We start from the raw sequence: 23,281 nt of genomic DNA, 5'->3' as shown, positions 1-23,281 counted from the left end.
CCAGAAGGCCAGTTTCCCAGATTGCTTGTTCTAACATTTCTTAAATACGTCACAATTCGGAGCTATTCAAGTTCCACATTTAAATAATAGGCTACTTTCCCTTTCCGAGTGATTTTCATCCAAGTCTTCACGGTGCCTGTTTTCTGTCTCTCACACAAGGAATATTGTCCCTCTGTGTTTCTGGACTCAGAAAGACCTTTTATTGATCGTGCCCACTCTCACATTCTCCAGGCTGGTAAATACCCACACACTCATACACACACACACACACACACACACACACACACACACACACACACACACTCATACACACACACACACACACACACACTCACACACACACACACACAAAGCTGTTTCAAACAAATGGTTGTCCAACCGTGTGAGATTTCAGTCTGATCTCTCTGTATTCCCACAGCAGTCAAGAATATGTCTCTGTAATGGAACAAAGACCCCATTCCATAGAGAACAAATGAAATATGTAATGAACCAAGATGTATGGATGGATTCCTATCCAACGTACCAATTGTCTGGAGACCATTTGCTAGAAGTTTGTGCTACAAACCTAAATTATATTTCCTACTATGGTAGTCAATCAAAGATGTCTCAGAACTGAAAACTGCGAACATTCTTCCAAATATCTTCCATTGTGTTAGTAATTTAAACAGATTTGGAACAACTTGAGGGTGAGTAAATGATGAATGAATTTTTATTTTGGGGCGAACTGTCCCTTTAATACAAATGTTACCCTGTACAACAAACCAGTCTTATGGGTCCATTTTTTCGGAAATTTAGATTTTTACATAATCAGAAAGTTGAATAAATAAGATTTATATTGATGTACGAGTTGTTAGAACAGGACAATATCTGGCTGAGATACAACCATTTAAAATTTAGGATTCTTAGAATGTTTTTTTTGTTGTTGAGAAAATTGCCTTTGAAGTTGTTAATCTGCGGCACTGTGGCAGGCCATCCACTCCCAAAAATAAAGTTTTTATATATTTAAGGTAGGACATTTACAAAATATCTTCATGGAACATGATCTTTACTTAATATCCTAATGATTAATCATTTTGACCCATATAATGTATTTTTGTCTTTTACTAAAAATGTTCCCGTGCTACTTAAGACTGGATTTGTGATCCAGGGTCACAAATGATATGATATCCAATTGTTAACACTGGGTGTCACTACGGACTTTTAAATGAGGGAATGAAGTGAAGGGGTGGGGGTGCACGTTGTTTGCATTCCCCGGGTTGAACAGGAAAACAGTCAGGAAGCTTCAGCTAAGATCACCAAGTTCTGAGAAAGACATGAGAACTCAGTCTTCATTGTATCTCATTCTGATCCAAATGCAGGACCGACACCACGTATGACTCACTAATATTGACCCACATAGTTGTTTTTTCTTGGTGCTCTCTTGTTGCTGCTTCAAGGTTCAGCTCAAAGACAGCACAACAGCAAACTGTCTCAAAGTTTCCCGAATTCACTCCGGGATGTTATCGCCAAGTGGATTTTAATAGTGGAAGAAAAAGTGGGAGAAGGCTGCGGTCCTTCTGTGTTTCATACAGACAGACAGACTCTTGTTTTAACATGTCATTAAACTCTTATTGAATGACAACATTTATTAAGGCTGCTTTTTATAACCCCAAACCTTTTAATGTCAGTATTTAACTGCAGTGTTCGTGCTAAATCAATGTATGTAATCATATCTCTTTTTGAGGAGGTTCTTTTACATATTTGAGACTCAGACGTCTTGTCTGGAAGTTGACAAAATTAGATGTTTGCTCTTTTAATTCAGACCAGTTAGCATCCAGAATCAAACATTATAGCATCACAGAACTCTTTAGCAACCATCCCAAACACGTTTGCATCTTGATGTCGAATTCTTCACAGGTCAGCACATAGTTTTAATATCAAACTAAATCTCAAATCTCCTTTTTTTTACATGAAACAAAACAACACTCAAAATCTCTGAAATTATTCTTAGAATTATCTACATGACTTCATTTGACTTGTATGTTTAATGTAACTAAATATAAATGATATTAGGTCACTTTTGTTTAAAATAACTAAACACTGCTAAATTAATATGAACAGTCTGTTCCATGTCTGAATCTGATTGGCTGCAGATATCATGAAGATCTTTACAGCAAACGGAAAAACGCATGGCAGCCAATAAGAAACCACACAACTTCCTCTTGCTCCATGAACACATACGTGGCTACACAGTGACGGTTTGCCACTTGCATACGTCCATCTGTCTTTTCACCTTTCATTGTCGTCACTGTTATATTTTAATATGAGCATTGTCATTCACACTTTTGATATCCCACATTTTAAATCAATATGGGGATTTTTTGGACTTTTAATTCAATGGAAACTACAGTATTTGATGATTTGTCACTGATATTAGTAAATATAACTTTGATTTCTTACAAGACCTTTTTCTTTCATCTTTTTAACTCGGTGGAAATAAAAGCCATGTAGCCTATTTGGGACATCCCCATGGGGGTTGTTGTGTGCACCCAAAGGGGGGGTCCCCTTGTATTATTATACCATGCCTAAACGGGTCACTTTACAAGGTCACCTTGGTTTTTCTGAGATTTTGAGCACCTTTTCATTTTTGCCTGGGGGTTGCTTTTCTCTCATTTATATAACTGTCTTATTGATCCAAATTTCAAATATCCAGACTTCATTCCAGCCTAAATATGCTTGCATGTGCAAAAATATGCTTCAAGGGTGATATGTGTCATTGCCAAAGCATTGCAATAAAATTGTTAATGTGTTCTGAAAGTTGCTCTGGTTGTTTTTGATGGATGTCCATTGGCCAAGTCATATAAATCCCTCACCATTATAATATTTCCTATTCAGGTGTCTATTCATATTTAATACTTGCTATTTATGAACACATGACAGATAAAATCGTTTGTGATCTGTTATGTTGTTGGTTGATTGAAGTATCATTAAGAGCAGCAGTGATGGTCCTGTAAGGGAGAGAGAGAAACTATGTGATTCGAGGCAGATGGAGCTGTTCATGTATGACCTAATCTATCAGGAATTTAGACCAGGAAACACGCAGGAACGCTGTACAGTATCTCCAAGTTCCATCCTTTTAAATCTCTTCCTTTTGAATTTGCATCTTGGAAAACCCTGATGAATCAACATCCTCGGCCTTCCCTGATAAACACTCCCAACCCTGGACCAGTGATACAGAAGAGACCTGCAGAGCCAAGCTGTTCAAAAACACACTTACAGCAACAACAATCATTTAGTAAAATCTGTCTGGACAGTACGTTCCATATGCCGGTGTTTTTGAACAATGCTAGGACAACAAGTAACTTTTAAACAATTTTAAAACATTTTCCATTAAACAAAACCACACTAAGTATCTTTTCTTTAACGTGCACATTTCCTTAAACTTGAAAGCTATACGTAAAAGAAATGAATTAGAAGTATAGATGTCAATGTTTACAAGGCACAAAGACATCTACGCACACTCTTCTATACAGTCTCAATAAGGGAACATCTGAATGAGAGAAACAAAAGACCCCTAAAACCAGATTGTATACAGTGACTTTTTTGTGCTATTTTATAAACATATTAAAGGTCTAGTGTGTAAAATTTAGTGGCATCTAGTGGTGAGTTTGTGAATCTCAACGAACAGCTCAATCCACCGCTCGCCCCCCCTTTCACAGCACTACGGTGGCTGACAAAGAACTAAGATGTCATCAAAATAACTTTATTAATAATAAGAAAGTATTCGATATACATTTTAAATATTTTAATTTTCTATCACATTTAATTGAAATTTAGTAAATTAAAACTGACCTAAAGTAAAAGCTTATTAATTTTTACTTGGAAAATGGACAGTGATGTGCTGACAGGTCAGATGCTGCATTTTATGCAAGTCATTGTGAGAATGTTTTGTAATTTCAGCTAAATTTAAACTGAACTTCAGTGACTTTTAAGTGTCCTTCTGCAACAACCTGTTTTCCTTCCTACTATATGTGACACTATAAAAAGCTTTAGAAATGGTGAAATTCTATTTTCCTGTGTAGCGCTGACACATATTTGCCACATTAGTATTATGTAACTTCTGGTCAGATGGTTCTTCTGTCTCATATAAGCTTTCATGGAAATACACTTCGCAATTACACTCGGGATCAATATAATAATTTTACCAGGTGTGCGCTGATTTACCAGCAGCAAACAAACATTAGTCACTGGATGAGATGAAGAATTATTGTAATGGTGGGCAGATGGCGTCCACTGGAAAACCGACATCTGTGACGATAACCCGTATCGGAAACATTCTGTCCGTAAGTGAGTATACAACGGCTGAAAATGAGGAACAAACTCTGTGGTTGATTTGCAGGATGGAGTGTAATTTAGATTAGCTTTCTATTTGAATGCCTAACAACGGTCTTCATATCCCAGCTGCAGATATTTGACCCGAGTGTTTACACACACAGTCTTAACAGCCCTGTTGGCGCACAAGCGGCCTTAATGTACATTTAAGTGTTTCTTGCTTTAAGTTAGCAGGTGAAAGCTTATTTCTAACCCAAGCACACTTCACCGATCCTGGCAGAGTTTAGCTGAAGTGCAGCTGTCCGTGTGCTTAAGTTTTAATCTCAACTTTCAGCAGAAGAACTTGTGCTCCAACGGGAGCTTAATGCCACACCTGTCAGTGACAAAACTGAGGAAGAGAAACAACTTAAGAATTCATCTCAATCAATTAAATTGTTTTGATTAAGTAATAATAACAAAAACAAATACAGCTAACTAACACGATAAAACACAATACATTTTTTCAAAAATTATGTTTTTTCTATTGGGCATTCCAATCAATTAAATTGTTATGATTTAGTAGTAATAAAAAAAATGACAGCTAACTAACACAATGAAACACAATAAAATCTTGATAACATAACCAAACCTTATTTTTGAACATTTTTCAGTTATCTGTTTTTGCAAACTGCTGTTCTTCTTCAACCTCAAATCTCCATATTTTGGGTTGAAAGTTAAAAAAGTGCGTGTCAGCATTGACGACACAGTATTTAATCAATTAAAAAGTACCATGTTTTTTCCATTTCCTGAAAAACAGCAAATTTAGACATACAGGGTTTTAGAAGGACAGCGATGAAAAATTCTCTTTAGTTACAGAATTATAAAATATATGAACTTGTTCTGTCTAATGGCAAAGTTTGGGAGAAAACGGATAGGTAGTGTGTAGTGTAAGTGCTAGAAATGTTATATTTAATCCACGTTTTATGATCTTAATAAGAAACTTATCCTTAAAATCAAAGATTAAAAAGGTTGATTTTACAAACCCACATTGGCCATAAACATAGATAGAGAGAGAGAGAGAGAGAGAGAGAGAGAGAGAGAGAGAGAGAGAGAGCTGGAGGGAAAGAGCAATGTTCAATAACTGATACCGTCGCACCTGTTACAGCCCGAGGCCGTGAAATGCATGTGCGTACATGTGGGTGCAGGGAGTGAGTGAGTTAATGAATGAATGAAAAGTACAAATATTTTTTCAGCTTATAAACAAAACAATAACAAAACAAAATAATCTTAACATGTAGGTCTACATATCCAAAAAAGAGTAGGGAGAAAGCAACAGCGTATATACCCCATTCTCCACTACTCATTTATGATACTCTTTGTAATTCTCTTACCATAAACCTATATTAATAAATTAAATTAATTGCATATATTTGTTTTTATCCCCATACAACTCAAAAACCCACATAGTAACATTTATATACATTGTAAAGATGAATAATTTCAAAAACTAAACAAAACAAACAGACACATAAATGAAAACAAAAAACAAAACATAAAAAATATTACTAGATTAAATAAACACCTAATCACGCTTCTTCCTCCATGTACCTTTTAAAAACATTATTTTTGTACCACTTTTAAACTGGCTTACTTGGACACTTGATCACTGGACTTAATCTATTATATATATATATAGTATATCCTCATACACAAATACAAAAACGTTTTAAATTAGTACGGACAAAAAGATGTTTGAAGTTACTTTCCCCCTTAAAATGATATCTTCTCTATTAGAAAACATTTTTTTAATATTGCCAGGGAGTAGGTTGGAGTACACTATCGTTTAGCTGCCGACACGTTTGTTTGAATAGCAGTTTGAGTAGTGTATGCCAATCCATCAACAATCAACACCCACAATTCCATTATTACACCAGAAAAACACATCATTACGGCAATTTGGCAAACAGCAATCGGTCGATTCTCAATCAACGTGAAACGCTAAGGGTATAGAGGCTTGTTTTGAATATGTCCACTTGATACGAGACCATTATTTGCTCACCTGCTGCAACGGACAGTCATATTAAACCCTGCAGACAGAAGAAACATTGTCTCAATCAGGCAATAAGCTTGAAGCGCTGAACTCACCGTGTGCGTGGGGATGGAAAGAGTGAGCTGCTTGGATAGTTGGTTTGGAAAGCGTTTGATATCATTTTTCTCAAGCTTGGCTGAGGCACTTTTCAACACATCAGAAGCTAAATATATTTCATGTATTTATGCATGTTAATTTTAGCAAACTGGTAATGATTTTGGCATACAGTAGATTGGGCTGTTTTATAGCGGGAAGATGCAAACAATCTCCTGTGAACCCCCCTTCAAATAGGACAAAGAGGGATTTTCTGTCTCTGGAAAGAACAGTTGCTTGTACAGTCTCTTAACCTGGCAACACAGCATGTGATGCGTTTCCTGTGAAATATCTTTGCCACATCCTGTCAGCACACGTGACCAGAGCTGTATCAGTGCACAGACGCACGCCACATATACCGATTTATGTCATTTCCTTAGCAACGTATTAAACATGAAGTGCACGCATGGCTACTCTTTGGCTTTCTGATCTTTAATCTTTGAACAATATTTTTTATCTATTACCGCACTGGGCAAATAACAAGTTATATTTAGAAAGGAGCTTTTTTAATGCAAAAAATATGCTTTGCTTGTGCATCTCATACAACCTAAAAGGAACCGTTCACCCACTTCACCGTGGTAGGAAAAATTGCTTTGTAAATTAATATTATGAAATGCATACAGATTTAAAATTTGAGGGCAAGTAAATGATGACAGATTTTTAATTTTTGGGTGAGCTGTTCCTTTAGGCCTCCAGATATTTGCTACAAGGATTTGCAGATGCTGGACCAGTTCTTTTGTATATTTAGTATAATGAGGTGTTGTTGTTCACCAACGGGAAAAAAACGATCTAAACTCCAAGGTCGGTTAGTTTCAGTTAGAACAATTTTGCCAACCACGCCTCGTTCATTTCCTGTTTCAATTAATATTACTGTTCAGAGGTCAGTTTTGCAAAATGCTAAATGAACATTGACTCTCATGTGTGTTGAAATTACAATGTAAATACACGCAAACATGCAAAACAATCGCTAATATGTAGGACATGACAGGAGTTTTGTTGTACTTCATTTCTTTGATAGAATGCGAGAGAACGTCATTGTAACATCTCTATGACATCACTTTCATCTAGAAATAATGACCCTTAATGTCTAAAAACTGCTTTTGCAAAACAGTATGGCAACACCTGGCAAACAGACTACATTCCCTTTTTTTTTTAACTGGAAGCACTTCAAAATCAATTAATGTGTTAATTTTCCAAACAGGCCTGCCAAATGTGCAACCTCTTTACGTAAAGTTGTGTTTTCGGTTTTATGTGGTCCACAATACTTTCCAGTGACTCCGAAGCCAGTTTAACATCACCAGGAAAATACAACGCATAAAAAGTTCATTGCATTGGCTTCTTCCTCTTACTCAAGTTATTGTATAACAGGCCCTAATAAAGACCACGCGCGCACACAGAATGTTTTGTGTGAGGCTTGGATACACGGTGCAGTAAACACTCGCCTGGAAAATTGGAAAATCAACACCGGCGGTGACTCATGACGTTCTCTTGAGTTTTGCATGTCAGTTATAACGTACAAAACCTGTCGTGCACATCGTTCTTTTAATCCAAGTGCTGACCTAAGCTTTATATCCCGTGCTTCATGACTTTTGTTTGCTGCTTTTGTGCCCGTGTTAGCAACCACAATGATATGTTAAGCTTACATTTCCTGAAGGAAGTGTTAATGGTCTGTGCTTGCAAACTTGTGCATCATTCGTGTCCCTCAAATAAAACAATGCAAATGTTGCATGTTTTTTTGCATAGGTTTAAACCGATAAATGAAGCGTATGTATATATATCCATGTATACAAGCATATGACCAAACAGTTGTATCCTTTCTCTACTTGTCTCCCATCCCTCCTACGGTGTTAATTGGTCGAAGCCCACTGTCATCCTATTGTTCTACCCAACCATTAAAGGCCCCATTCATGGCTTTCCTTTGAATCCCTTTGTCTCCTCACTAATCATGAATTCAGTCTTTTTTAACGTTCGTTTTGGCTTGAATCGACGTTCGGTCTTCGAAATCTGCTTAAAAACCCAATTACGACTTTTCACACACTCGTCCCTGTCACGCAAAGCAAAACAATAGCTAATCTGGAAACAGTGCACAGACAACAGTTGGCATCCAAAGAGGCTCTGACGTAACGGGCACCAGCCGGGAAGACCGACAAAAGGGAAACGCCGTAAAGAAAACCGGAGAAAAGACGAGGAGGAGTGTTCATTGACCTGGAAGGTCAGGCTCAACATTGAGGTGATGATGCTGTTTGTTTCTTGTCGCAGCACCATGGGGGAATGAGTTTGTGGACGCAGGCAAAGGCCAAAGGTTTAGCGCTGACCTAAAGGAAGAGAATAGAGGGTTGGGGTTTGGAATCCTGGGGTCAGGCTTTAGACGCACATTCCGATGCACGTTCCAATGGCAATCTGGGCATTCCCTAACAATGAATTCATTCGATGTCGCCGAAGGTCTCTCAGAGCCCAGCATTAGAGGAATGTTCATAATACAATACATGCACAGTCTCAGCCCATTAGGAAGATGTTTTTGAAAGAGGTTATGAAAGCACATCAGGGTGTAGCCACTAGTATGAACTGCCTGTGTAGTAAGTGCGAAGAAAAAATATTTGGAAGAGAAATCAAAGGCACAATGAGAACACTTGTGCTCGCATAGCAGGAGTGAAGTGTGAAGATGGATTCTGGGAAAACAAGCTAGAAGTCATTAAAATAACTCATTTGAGAAACTTGAGGACAAAAATACAATTCTTTTAATTTCAGTCCTTACTTCCAAAAATAGAAAAAGTCACATACACAAATAAAAGGGGCGAATTTAAATATCCTTCGGGAGTATTTACCAATCTCAAATATTATTGATCAAATGAAAAAATCCTTCATTTTGTACTTCTTCGAATAACAAGCCCCCCTCAAAAACAAATTAAATAAATAACTTAAACTTGACATAACGTATTTACAAACATTAACTTCTTGATTTAAGAACGGTGCTGAATGTGCACCGGGAAATAAAGTTGTTTGACGATGTTCACAACGGAGTCTGCTGGGACTTTTTTTATACATTTGTAGACCATTTTCTCCGCTCTCTGTACTAGACACCTGTTGGTTTTCTTATTTGTAGCAGTATTTTAAACAATATTCCAGAAACAAACAGTAATACTATTCTCAGCATTACAAGCAAACATACAATTGTGTGTATAACCATTTTGTCAATGTTTTGTATTGAGATTTTCAAAGCAAGGGCTTGGAAACATTTGGCACTCTTGATTTCAAATTATAAATAGCGAATAGCCAAAGCAAAATTCAAGCCAAGACCTAAAATTCCTTCGGGGGAAAATTCAGAAAAAAAAGGATAGTTCACCCAAACTTTGTGTCATTTACTCGCCAGTTGTTCCAAATCTATATTAATGTTGTTGTTCTGATGAACACCAAGAAAGAAATTTGGAAGAATGCTTGTAACCAAACAGTTCACGGCCACCATCGACTAGCATAGTAGGGAAAAGGACAATGGTAGTCAAAGGTGCCCCAGAACGGTTTGCTTTCCTACATTCTTCAAAATATCTTTTGTGCTCAACAGAACCAACAAAAAATAATCAAGTAATTTTCCTATTCTTTCAGTCAATGGTGTCCAAGAACAGTTTGGTTACAAGCATTCGTCCAAACAACATCCGTTGCATTCATCTGAACAGAGAAATTTATACAGATTGCGAAGGCATTTTTGGGTGAACTATCCCTTAAATAATACTGCAAAATGGCTGTCGTCACTGTTTTCTTTGGTATATCTTTGGTCTCCATTCGTATGTTTTTTTTGCACACGTTTCGCCCGTATTAAACCGTCTTTGGTCCAGTCTATAAATCTCAGTTCGTTTCTCAAAGCTTGCTTTCCTCTTCCTCAATAGGTCGTTTTAAACCCGGGATATATTTCAGTAATCTCCGCCTGATGCTCTTTTGTTTGGGTTTGCGCTGCAGTCCGCTGAACCCTCCGCACTGCTGTTTCTCTCCATTAGGCCCAGAGGATGGCGCCGACCCCGCCGGAGTCCTCAGGTAGCTTCTCGTGCTGGCGCTGCGGGACAGGGTCGTCTTTGCAGATGCGAAAAGCTCGCTGGCGGGGCGTAACAGGCGTTGACGTCCGCCCTGTCCCTTCTCCCTATTAGAATCGAGTTCATCGTTGCTTGCGTTGGTACGGTCCCCCTGGAAGATGCAGGTCTGGTAGAACGGATCGTCCTCCGTCGTGGTGGTACTGAGAGCGCTGATGCTGCTGCTCGCACTGTCCGTCCCGCAAATTGCACGCAAGGCTGCTGGACTCGGAGCACCCAGGCTGCCATACACCCCGGCTGACTCCAGAGACTCGTATATTGCCACGTCACTCATGACGATGCCTGAGAAAAAAAAAAGAGATGAATGAAACCTCAGGAAACTTGAAAAAAGAACCGTTTAATTTGAAGTTCTTTGAGGTTTATAAAATGACACTGTTAAATCTTTACAACTCATGTTTAGGAAATTAGTTTGATCTTCAATGACATGCCAGTAAACATTTTTCTTGTTTGAAAGAAAACTTCCTTCAAATATCTATTTGTTTTCGCCATGTTTAGAAAAGGCTTTGGTGCATAAGAGGGCAACACTTTATATTGAGGAAGTGATAAAGACCAACGGCAGAAGTTGTCATGTCAGACGTTTCAATCGTTCAACCTTTGCACATCAACTTTTTTGATCACTGTGTTAACTACATCAACATCACATACATCAACGTTTCTTACCATGTACGAGTCTCTGTTCCTGCACCATCAGAGATCTGTACTCATCCCATTTCTCGTGAAGGGTTTGCTGCGGAGAAACGAAGAGATACAGAGTCATTTCACATGTCACTCGGTCGATGTGCTCACAATACTTTTTTCCATTACCATAGAGAACAGGGAAGTGTGTGGTCTGATGGTTAGACAGAGATCTCACTTCTCTAACCCTACTTCTCATATCAACAAGAGATCAAATTCAAACCTGAAATGAAGCTCGAAGCAAGAACATAGAACAGCTCACCCAAAAATGAAAATCTATCATCGTTTACTCAACCTCAAGCCGTCTCAATATTATACATTTCTTTGTTCTGATGAACACGAAGATATTTGGATGAACGCTTGTAACCAAACAGTTTTCGGTCACAATTGACTACCATAGTAGCTAAGATTGCTTTGTAAATGTCTTGAAGAATGTAGGAAACCAAACAGCTCTGGGGCATTTTTGTCTACCACTGTATACAGTGTTGGGTAAGATATTCCGATAAAGTAATTCATTACTAGTTACTTATCACAAATTTAATAGTGTAATTAGATTACTGTACAAATTACTCTCTTAAGTTTTTAATTACTTTCTTTCTTTACTTGATTAGTTAAGTGATTCAGGGATAGACATGAAATGGCTCTTTTAATTCATTCAAAGAAATCATAAAACTACATAATGTAGTATTATTAACTGAACCAAAGTATAACAAATGTGAGAATTAGAGATTAAAGCACAGATTTTAAAGAGAGTTTGAATTTAAAGTCACTTCCACTATTGCTCACTTAAATATTACAGAAAGTATTTAGTTTAATTACATCAGAAGTAACCAATTAAATTACTTCACTTTTTCAATGGAAAGGTTATTCCATTACAATCACCAATTTCTTAGTAACTAGTTACAGTCGACACTGACACTTTGTCTACTATGGCGGCCAAGAACTGTTTACAAGCATTCTACCAAATATCTTTCATTCATCCAAACAAAGAAATGTATACAGATTTATTACAACTCGAGTCGAGGAGATGACATCGTTTTTATTTTTGGGTAAACCGTCCCAAGTTGTTATGAACTTCTGACTGATTTTGCCATTGTATCATTTCTGTAATAAAAAACCTTGAAATGCTCTGCGAGTGAGTTGTACTTGTGCTGTCTTTCTCTACACCAAATCCCATAAAGTTAACTATTTTATTCATCATTGAAATGAAACTCATTCATTCAGGCCATCTTGAACATCAAAATCTTTTTCTTGTATGTGGCCTAGACATCTTTTGTCACATAGAACCTCAGGACAAAAGCTGTTGCAATTGTCGCAAACCCAACTTCTCCTTTTCTGCCAATTCTAAAAGCGCCCGCGTGCAGAGGAATGTCACAATGCATCTCGCTGCTTTTTTGAATGTGCTACGTCAGCTATATTGTGGTATGTGAGGGATTAAGAGTGGACTGTCATTGGAACAGGTGGGGTGAGAGAGCAAACATGTGTGGCCGGAGCTGGAGTTTGGTGCCAGATGGAGGCAGCTGCGTGAAATCGGCTTGCATTACTATGCCAAACGTCTTCACATATGCAACAACGTGCTGCGTGGTACATATGTGTACAATTTGAAGGGTCTTACCTTTAAATACTGTAGTCGGGCTTCCAATTCTGCTTTTCTTATAGAGTCACTATACACGGTTTCCAACCTAAACATTGGAAACAAACAGTTTTGTCAAATTATGCTGTATTGTTAACATTAGTTATTAAGTCTACTCGACTACCGAAAACCGTGACAAACAAATAAAAGTGAAAGAGCTCCTTACAACATCAGACTTTAGACCACGAGACGTCTGAATCTGACATTAGCATCAAATAACTCCCCTTCCCCCAAATGTATATGATTTCAAGACCGCCGGTGATATAGATATGAAGCGGAAAGCTCTTTTTTTACGAGGCTCTTGTAAACGGTCTCATTCACAACGCACCGCGTGCTTTAATAGTGGAAATAATTGTGTTAAGTGCCGTGGAGGGAGAAGGCATGAGCCGCTGCGCATTCATGTGGTTTACTTCATTGCTCTCCGCACTTTATAAACGCTGCTTGGTTTTCGGAGACTTTCATCTTTTATTGAAAAAAAAAGAGTGTGGTTCATGTAATTCTTCACAGGTACGTTTGGAACAGTTAGGCACTTTTTCTTAATCTCGACAAAAAAAGACATTGTCAATTTCCGACCCGCCGTGGGGAAACTGTGAACTTGTTTGGTGCCGTTTAGAAATCGAAAAGGAAAGAAAATAAACGAATGTATACCAACCTAATGTTGTTGCCAGATGATTTAATGAGTTGAACAATCTCTTTGTGCCGAAACCCTTCCACAGAGTTGTCGTTCACGCTGGCAATGGTGTCTCCTACAAGAAACAAAACAACTCTCATTAGACATCGTTTGCTTTTCTCGCGCTATACATCATACATGTGTGCTTTATGTGCAGTTTTGTGTAAGTTACTCTGAAAAAGTAGTTCCTTACTAGTTACTAATTACATACTACATAGTTTAATTAGAATACTGTACAAATGACTCTCTCCAAAAAGTATTTAATAACTTATAACTATGGCTGTCAAACGATTAATCGAGATTAATGCGATTTATCTCGATTAATCGTTTGACAGCCCTAGTTATAAGTTATTATAAGTAACTCAGAATTAAAGTTTGTGTTTACGTACTTTATTATTTTTTAATTTTACTGTGCTAATTAATTTTGTATTTATGAACACATACACATTAATGTATTTTTTTAAAGATATAAGATAACAATAAATAAACATTTATTTAGAATTTCAATTATTGGTAATATAAATTAATACATTTAAACATTTCCTAAATATATTGACAAGTACGTGTATGTTTTGTGTTTATAAATAAAAAATGAATATGCACTGTACACAAAAATATATTATTTAAACAAACTTTTATTATGGATCCGATTAATCGCGATTAATCGTTAGGCTGCCTAACTTTTTTATAATTACTTTCTATATCTTATATCAAACTTGATTAGTTTACTCATTAAATTATCATTATTAACTGACCAAAGTACTACAAATGTGAGAAGGATACATCAAAGCATACATTTTAGATTAAGACTCATAATTGTGATGTCATTTCCACTATTGCATTTTTGACACAGTATTTAGTTCAATTACACCAGAAGTAACTAATTAAACAGAAAACAAATAAGAGTAAACATTTACTTTACTTTTTCAAGGGAAACGTAATTAACTTTGTGACTAATTACTTAGTAACTAGTTACACCCAACACTGTTTATGTGTGATGCTGAACTAGTGTGTGGCGTCACAGCTTGAAGCAGATGGCAAACATATTTTTCTCTTTATAATACAAAACTCAAAAAAGCCCTAAATGCAACATTTCTTTCTGTGCTTCATCTAGGTTTTAGGAGTATTTGCTGGGTAAGCCCACATAGCACAGATATCAATATACAATGAAACAATTTATTTTCCCTCCGAGTTTTGGCTTTTTTGTCTAAGAGGGATGAGGTCATGTCATATGTCTTTGACAGGCAGGTCAAAGAAGACAATAGTGCAAAGCATGCAGGGAATGCAGGAAGTGAAACCAGCACACACGCACAAGCTAGTTCGTATTTCTTTTTTCCTATTTGTTGATCTGACGCGATCTGTACGAACAGCAATAATTATAGATAGGACTTGATGAAGATCAGCTGACCTCAGGACGGATCAAATGGCTATCTTACATACAGCACTTGTTTGTCTACTTTGAGACGGTAGAGAGGGACGCAGATTAGGCATATTACATTTCAGTCAATGATAACATTTCGGAAAATCCTGAAAATACAACGATGCGATCACACCGGGAGACTTACAGGAAACGCCTGATGACATTTACGGAACTCAAAGGGACAGTTCACCCCAAAATATTCGGAAGAATGTTTGCAAACAAACTGGGGCACTACTGACTAATAAAAAGTACTATAGAAGTCAATGGTGTCCGACAACTGGTTTTCCACATTCTTCAAATTATCTGTGTTCAACAGAACAAGGAAATGTATTGCAATAACTTATGGGAGAGTGAACGACTGAATTTTCATTTTCGGGTGAACTGTCCCTTTAACTGTACTAGAAGTCAGAATTTAAATGTAACAAAACCTTTAAATATACGTGAGTTTTGATCCATTTTGAGAATAAAATGAAAATGATTTTCTACAAAATTTCATTCACGTACAACAAAAGATCTAAAAATGTACAACCCTCGGTTTAAAACACAATTGGTGTCAAATATGCCCACAGAAAACCACACACTGTATCCGGTTTTAGTTTATAGAGTAATGTCTTGTTTACAGTAGACGTGGGCTGTAAAACGGGTAGGCACACTGTGATGTTTGCATTTCCTTAAGCAGTAAACCGTCACTCAACCGTCCTGTTGTTTACAGATGTCAACTGAGAAAGCATTACAGACCCCTCCTTCCGCCTATACTGAAATATTACTCCACTGCACGCCGATTCATTTTCCTACCAAGCGGGAAGTGGATGAAGAAAAGCGATCCTTTCCTTTGAAATGCACTTCCTTTGACCTCCCTTTAAATCTCAACATTTTATCGTCCTGGTGTCAAATGGCAGTTTAGCGTGGGACTCAAATAAAGTGTAGTGTTAACATAAACCTACTTACCAACTTTAATGCCCGCAAGCTGGGCAGGGCTTTTTTCGTGGACTCTGCAAACAAAGGTGCACATCTCGACCGAGTTCTCGCTTTGGTGATGCAGTCCGTACGTCTGTAGGCCAAACAAAAACGCATGGTAAACAAAGCAGCCTCTTGAGCAAAGTTATTTATAGTCATGCGAGTAGAGTAAACAAAATGAGTCAGACGCTAACAAAGGTGTGTCGCATTTTTTTGCCTTCGACAGTGCGTTGGTAAATCAGGTCTGACAGTCTTTTTTACTGTGACTGCTGGCCGGCTTAACAGCACAATGCGCTCGGTGACTTGAACATTCACCCGCTTAAGTTCACAAAGATGGACGTGACGGATTCTATAGCTTGAAGGAAATTAAACGTGACCGCCTGGAGCTATACATGCAAACATTGTCGGTTAACAAGACAAACCGAAACTGGGCTGTTTGTGAGTGCAGGTTTTGTTGTTGTTTCGGTGTTTGAACTGTATATACACATCATCGGACTGCCTTAAGGCCGCAGCAAAAACAACAAGTATTTTGCCTACCAGCATGTGACGTTTTCACAACAACGTTTAGCACCATTTGCTAGTGTTAATGACAGATCCAATGAGTTTACTTAAAAACAAAACGACGTTTCCAACCGATTGCGGACCTCAACTACACAGAAAAATATACTTTGTTTTATTTACACTTTAAAAGAAAATGTCAGGTTGACTTAAAGGGACAGTTCACCCCAAAATAAAAACGTTGTCATCATTTACTCACCCCCAAGTTTTTTCAAATCTGTCTACATTCCTTTGCTCTGAAGAACACGGGGGAAGATATTGCGAAGAATGTAAACAGTTCTTGGCCATCATTGACTATTATAGTAGGAAGATGGATAACATTGGTATTCAAAAGTGCCACACACAACTGGTTACATTCTTCAAAATATCTTTCTCTGCAATACCTTTATTTTTTTAAATGGAATCCAGTTCATTATATTTTATTTATCTATTTATATAGCTGGGAAAGCAAATCTACACACTTCCACAGACCCACCGAACGAGATAAAACCGAGCAGGAAGAGAAACGGCACGAGACAACCTGTGCCTTTCCAACATGCAAAACACTGGCTTCATTTCCCACCATAATGCGTTGATAAGCTCATGTGGAGACGCACACAGATGTGATGATGATATACTAACGACTGAACAGGAAGATGACTACCAGCGCATTTGCATTTGATGCCTTCGGTCTCAAAGGCACTCCTGCGTAAATTCAAAACAGCGTCAATATTCGTTTAACGATAACTGACTGTTTCTGTTTCAATGGAGCACAATGTTTTCACCGATCGCCATGGAGACGGTCTGAGGGATGTCTGGTCTCTCACGACACTCGCTTTTGCGATGACTGACATTATATTTGGTGCGATGTGATATGTCTTGAGACCTGAGAATGACTGATGTTGATACTCGTTTCCTGTACCGAAACCCCAAAACTGCTGTTGAGGTTAACAGCCGAGGACACTCTTAAACCTCACTTTGTCATTAACAAAACGGTGAATTTGACTAAACTTCTTATGACTCTATAGTGAGTGATACAGAAACAGATGTCATTCTGTACATAGTCATCTTTTTGGAGAAGCCAAAATCCCCCGTTACACATCTAGAACACTTGATATGTATTTTATAATATTTTATATTTGGGCATTTTATTATCTATGATCTACAGTTCATCCTTACGATTCAATACTGTTACGTGGCTGACGCAACATCACCAATGAATTGGGCTACACGGCCTTCATTTAGGGTAAAAAAAGCACAGAATATTTACAAACGTGTCCAACGTGCGATCCATTTGTGGAGTGTTTTCAAATATTTGGAACCGTCTGCTTCCTTCCTCATCCCACAAACACCAGCCGCTCACACGACTGAACCGCCAGCGTCAGGAGATGCAAAGCACATGTGTATTTACATAGCCGATACAACGAGACTCCAAAAAACAGTGTTATACAGCCCGCCATCCAAGAACAATGCATTTCTTGACACTTCGCCTCACACATGACATGTGCTGATGTCACATCCTGTCCTAGAGGACACGGCAGGAAAGGAGTGGCCCACCATCCTGCATTTCACTGTAATCCTTTACTAAATATAAACAAGCTATCTGTACATTCCGAAACAATACTGGAAATCTGTGGTTTGTAATGTTGACTGTGTTTAGGAAACGGGCTGATAAAATGAGCATTGCGAAAACAAAATGTAATTCTGTCTCGCACATACACAAAAGTGATCAGAAGAAATGAACAGGCATAGACTTTTGTTTCCAGCAAACCCACGAGCGATTTCAAGAGACGTAGACCCCCCTTGTGTGGAGACCTTTATTATGGCTAACCCTTCGCTAATACTCCCTTTAGCCGGTTTCTATTGAAAAGATGCCAAATAAACACAGGTGTCATCCACAGTAAAGAAACGATATAAAAGAGCTTGCCTCTCTTTTATCCGGGATGTCCCACCCACATCTAAGCCCTGTTCAGAAGTAGACATTTATAACAGTTTCAAACAGGAGCACATACTCATTACCTTTAGCAAACAAGAGATGAATAGCCTTACGGACTGTCGTTGAATATCTACATCCAACATAATCTCATGGGAAACAGATTAAAACTGAAACAAATCTGAACATTATTGTATGTCAGTTAACTTTAGGGCCTTCTTTTTCTAGTAATCGTATGTTCATGTCATTCACATAGTACAAATTATAACCGTCTTGTAACGTACTGTTTTTATACAATTTCTGTGAGATCAGACTGTTAAAGGTCCAGTGTATGAAATTTAGCAGCATCTAGTGAAAAGGTTGTGAATTGCAACCAATGGTTAACTCCACCCCTCCCTTCCACAGCACTACGGCTGACACAGGACTAAGATGTCATCACGTTTTCGTTTCTTTCCCGAAGGAAATTACGTTTCTGGGAAACGTGCTGTGTAGAGAAGTTTCTCCGTTTAGGGCTACCGTAGAAAAAAAATGGCGAATACCGTGCAAGGGGGCCCGCTGTGTATGTAGATACAAATTGCTCACTCTAAAGTAATAAAAACATAACGTTTCCTTATGTTCGTTCTTTATACACCTCTGAACACATAGTTATTTATATTACATTGCATTTCTGACCATATATTGTCCAAAACTTTTAAATCCTGCTTACCTGGATTTCAAAGCCGAAAGCCTCATCCTCGTTCTTCTCCAATATCACAGTTTTCCTGTAAGGAAATCCAGCAAAGCACAGGACGTTCTGTTAATGTGAGCGGGGGAAGGATCAATAGACCAAAGTCTCTCAATTCATGACCTTTCGATGATCTTGGCAATGGCCATACAATCTATTATGCTGTAAGATCAACATATATGAATCCCATGACACTTTAGTTATTTTAAGAATGCACGTAATAGAAAAATGGTGTTAAAAAACAAAAGTCATGTCTCATTCGATCTCAAACTCTTGATAATATCTCATTGTCAAAACACAGCCATGGGTGTGGCAGTCCGAAACGTCTTGTACTCATTCTTAAAATATGCACTCGGTCGCTTTCAGTTTTAGTAAAGCCACACTAAGTCTGTGTATCAACTTTTTTCAATAACAAGAGCCTCGGGAGGTGGATGACTACTGCGTAGATGCAATATAAACTGATATTCCAAAACATAGACATGATGATACCTGGCGTAAAGGATTGTGGTTGATGGTGGTGCTCTAGTTGTCTAGACAATTGAGCAACCCTGAATCTCTGGATTCAAACATGTCCGTCTAAGATATCCTAACATAAGAGCCCTGTGTTTTGCAAATGCATTATATGCCGATCATGAATTAAATATACGCACCCAGCCTGCTAAACGATAAAGAGATGCATATAGTGAATAAAGACAGTGTTTACCGTCTGGCAAGTCTCTTTTCATGCATTGAATTATTCATCCGCTGTTTAATTCATCCATCCCTCTAAAGTCGTTTCACATCAATCTTTATTTGGTAGCCCTATTGAAGTGTTATTTTTGTTCCATGCCATTGAGGAAGCAAGTGCGAATGACTATCGCATGACGTCGAATGAAATGTGTATTTTAGGGAAATAACAATGATGCATACATGCACCTATTAATCTCATCAGAGTAGGAGGAAGAATAAAAAAACAACAGTGCCAATCTTACCGTTGCGGTTCTGGTGACTGCGCAAGGGGCTTCCATTTCTGTAGCCCTCCATTCTGTTTAACGTGAGTGGAAAGAGAAAACAAAAGAGAGAAAGAGGTGTAAGAATATATGCATCTTTGAACTATGCTTGGGAATACATGCTGTGAGATCAACAGGTTAAATGCAAAAATTCCTTAAGCGTTGACTTTCCCAAAACTGTCGGACATGCAAGTTGAGCAATGTGTGACAACACAGACATAACTTGAAATGCATGTCTGGCTAACGTCTGGCACCTTTTTTCGCAGTTTAAGTTTGATCCTTAAATAAATCTATGTACTACCCCCAAACGTATTTAATCTCCAGACTGTCTAACACCCCACTAAATATATCTCTTAATCTATCTCAAGAACAATCTAGACTTTTACGCTGTCTTTGCAAACACAAATACTGTCACACACCTAACATCAACTTCACTGATGGAACAGCTGATTAAACCCAAGACGCAAACCACACAACAGACACAAGTCTTCATTCATTTCGTATTATTCCTGTTCTGCTGACAGACGTCCATTGAGCCTGGCTCTACCTCGCCCTACCATGTCCCGCTGCCCACAAAGTGCACTTTGTGCACGAACCCTGCAAAGCTTGTAAAACGTTGCCATTCTTTACTCCGCACACTTTGAGGATTGTCGTAGGGTCCCCTCAATGACTTCATTTATTTCCAAGTAACTAAGAGGGTCCCTTGGGGGCAGTTGGGTTGGACGCCAAAGCTCTTAACCGCACAATACTCTGTTGTAGCCCAGCGTTCATGCAGAGTGTAGGAGTCTCAATGTGGGGATCTGTTCATAAACATGTCAAAAAACATGCAGTGTATTACTCTGATGTGAGGTTTGCATTCAATTTGAACAATAAAGGTTGGTTGGAAAGCTTCAAAGAGCCAATATTTGTCCTCGAGACCAATTCAAAATGTCAAAAATGTCCATTAATTAAACTTAAGAGCTTAAAAGAAGAGGTCCTTTCTGACACAAATATCACCCTAATGCAACTATAATTCAAGCATGTTTGAATCTCAAGACCTTAGTATTCGTAATCCGCAATACTATATGAATAATATCAGACACCAAGAGTGGTATTGGCTCTGTCATTACATGGCCAACATAATAGCCACGCTGACCCGTTGGTCACATCTAACTTTTTCGATTCCACAGTGAGTTTAGTTTCACAGGGAAGAGCCGAAGTGTCTAAACACCACAAATGTCACACTGACCCACAGACTCCTTCAGGCTCCATAAAACGCTTTGGCCGGCCACACAAGAGGTGGACCGTAAAAACCAGGCCACCGAATTCAGCAGGGACACATATAAGGTCCAGGAGAGGTGGTGGTGTGTGGGTGGTCTACAGGAAACACATCGCACCCCGAGTGACCATGAAACGCATTTCAACGTGTGAAAATCCAAAAGGTCGGAACCTAGCGGGCTCACATGCGCGCGGTCAAATCCACGGAGAGCACCTGCATCCACAGGACAGGCAGATAAACGGCTCTCTTAAGAACTGGAAGGAAGTTAGGAGATTTGCCAAAAAAAATACATGTATTATCAAAATGTATGACTCAAAACACACGCAGAAGTGAAAACATCAACGTGTAGTCAATCTTTGCATGACCGCTCACACGTACACATGCAAATGAGACCCTTAAACAAGCGCCACGTGACAGGACAGGTGTGAATTAGCGCAGGTGAAAACATTCCTCACATTCCTCACGAAGCGTGACAACTGCTCGAGCCATTCGACACGATTGGACTCAAACAGTGACATCGTGGGTCACTCCTGACTACTTAAATGGAGTCCAGCCACCTTTAACTAGGCCACTTTAAACTTAGTTGGTTTGTTCCGACTCCGTAATTAAACTTGCGCATGCGCGGTGCTGCTTCTAATCAGCGCGAACCGATCACAGGACTGTTGTTTCTGCGCTTAATTGAGTCCAGACAACGTGAACGCAAAGTAGTCAAGATGTTCATGTGTAAAATATTGACCTTATTAAACTTTTTATTAAAACAAACATAGATTGTTTAATAGTAGTTAGACTGCAGAGAAATGCAGAGATATCTCATTTATTTACGAGTTTGTAAAGCTGTCAGTGTAAACAGATCTATATTGAAAACTGGTCGTCATGGTTTCTCTTACAAATACCATTGTGAGCAATCGGCTGTTTACCATTAAACTCATTACAACATTTATTTGAGTGAGTTCTGTTCCTCTTCAAATAGGATCGAGTTCAATTGATTCCCACCTATACAACCCAACAAATCACCAGTAGAGACCCACTTACAATTTCCATTAAAACCAATGCAATTAACGTATACACTAAATCCATTAAAATGTCTGTGATGTCTTCTATCGTTTCATAGTGTTTGATATATCAATCTCAGTTAAGTTCATATTGAACGGTCTCACCTTTTTAAAGTTCCTCGGCAGGGTCCCTCCGGAGTAAGCCAGGGTCTTGTAGTTATAAACGTCACCGGTGTTTGAGGGTCCACTATCCGCAGTCCCCAAACTGTCCGATTTAGAGGAAGAAAAGTAGATATCCCCACTGCCCTGACACAGAGAGCCGCTGTCCGGTCCGTCTGAGTTCAGCTTCTTTACACGTCGAAAAGTCATGTTTTTCATAATCCGATGTCACTTAATAAAACCCCCTGACACTGGAGGGAAGAAGGGTAAAAGTTCCGAGCGTGGGGGAGAAACCGCCCACCCGTCACCAGCCACAGTCTGACTTGAGCAGTAATCAGACCTCGTTGAAACCTCAGCGGCATCTGCGAGCGAACTGTGCGTGTTTAGAGACACACATGTGGAGGAACATCTGAGAGGGGGCGGAGACACGTGGCTGCGAGACGCGTCAATGGGCGGGGTCACACAATTGAAGGATGCGAGGAAGAAAATTCATGTTGTTTTGTTTAAATGCATATTGCCGCCATACGTATTTTTTTGCAAGCGTAAATAGCATTAATTACCTTCGCATGTAACTTATTTTGCACATATTTCGGGTTTACGATATTTTTTACACGTTGTACGTTTGTGTTTAAGAGATAGGATGTTTTGTGAATGTGTCACGATTGAAAATGTTCAAATTGCTCAATTCTAGATTAATATGATGAGCCTCATGAAAGCGAATTGAAGGACATGAAGGATTCGATTTTAGCGATGTGGGACTGACTACCAGAATGTAATTCGGTT

The 23,281-nt window shown here is 38.6% G+C and overlaps 1 protein-coding gene across 1 annotated transcript; it reads right to left on the bottom strand.

The window, feature by feature from the left end:
• Positions 1-9,192: 9,192 nt before the first annotated feature.
• tamalin (trafficking regulator and scaffold protein tamalin) lies at positions 9,193-22,885 on the bottom strand. The gene is made up of 8 exons (XM_056732668.1): positions 22,505-22,885; positions 20,072-20,124; positions 19,083-19,137; positions 15,898-16,000; positions 13,512-13,605; positions 12,842-12,908; positions 11,212-11,278; positions 9,193-10,833 (listed from the first exon to the last, which is right to left on the bottom strand). The coding sequence occupies exons 1-8, from the start codon at positions 22,715-22,717 to the stop codon at positions 10,325-10,327; spliced, it is 1,161 nt and encodes a 386-aa protein (XP_056588646.1). The 5' UTR covers positions 22,718-22,885; the 3' UTR covers positions 9,193-10,324.
• Between the last annotated feature and the right edge of the window lie 396 nt (positions 22,886-23,281).

The sequence above is a fragment of the Triplophysa dalaica genome, chromosome 20, assembly GCF_015846415.1.
Source record: "Triplophysa dalaica isolate WHDGS20190420 chromosome 20, ASM1584641v1, whole genome shotgun sequence".
Classification (NCBI taxonomy): domain Eukaryota; kingdom Metazoa; phylum Chordata; class Actinopteri; order Cypriniformes; family Nemacheilidae; genus Triplophysa; species Triplophysa dalaica.
Note: the sequence above shows the minus strand (reverse complement) of the source record. Positions and strands in the feature narration are given on the sequence as shown.

Bases quoted from the DNA above. Each gene is read 5' to 3' on its own strand.
- tamalin (XM_056732668.1), bottom strand. From the start codon at position 22,717: ATGAAAAACATGACTTTTCGACGTGTAAAGAAGCTGAACTCAGACGGA. The intron at 12,909-13,511 runs GTTGGTATACAT...TCCAATGTTTAG, and splicing joins TCATCTGGCAACAACATTAG to GTTGGAAACCGTGTATAGTG. The intron at 11,279-12,841 runs GTAAGACCCTTC...GTTTCTCCGCAG, and splicing joins CCCGACTACAGTATTTAAAG to CAAACCCTTCACGAGAAATG.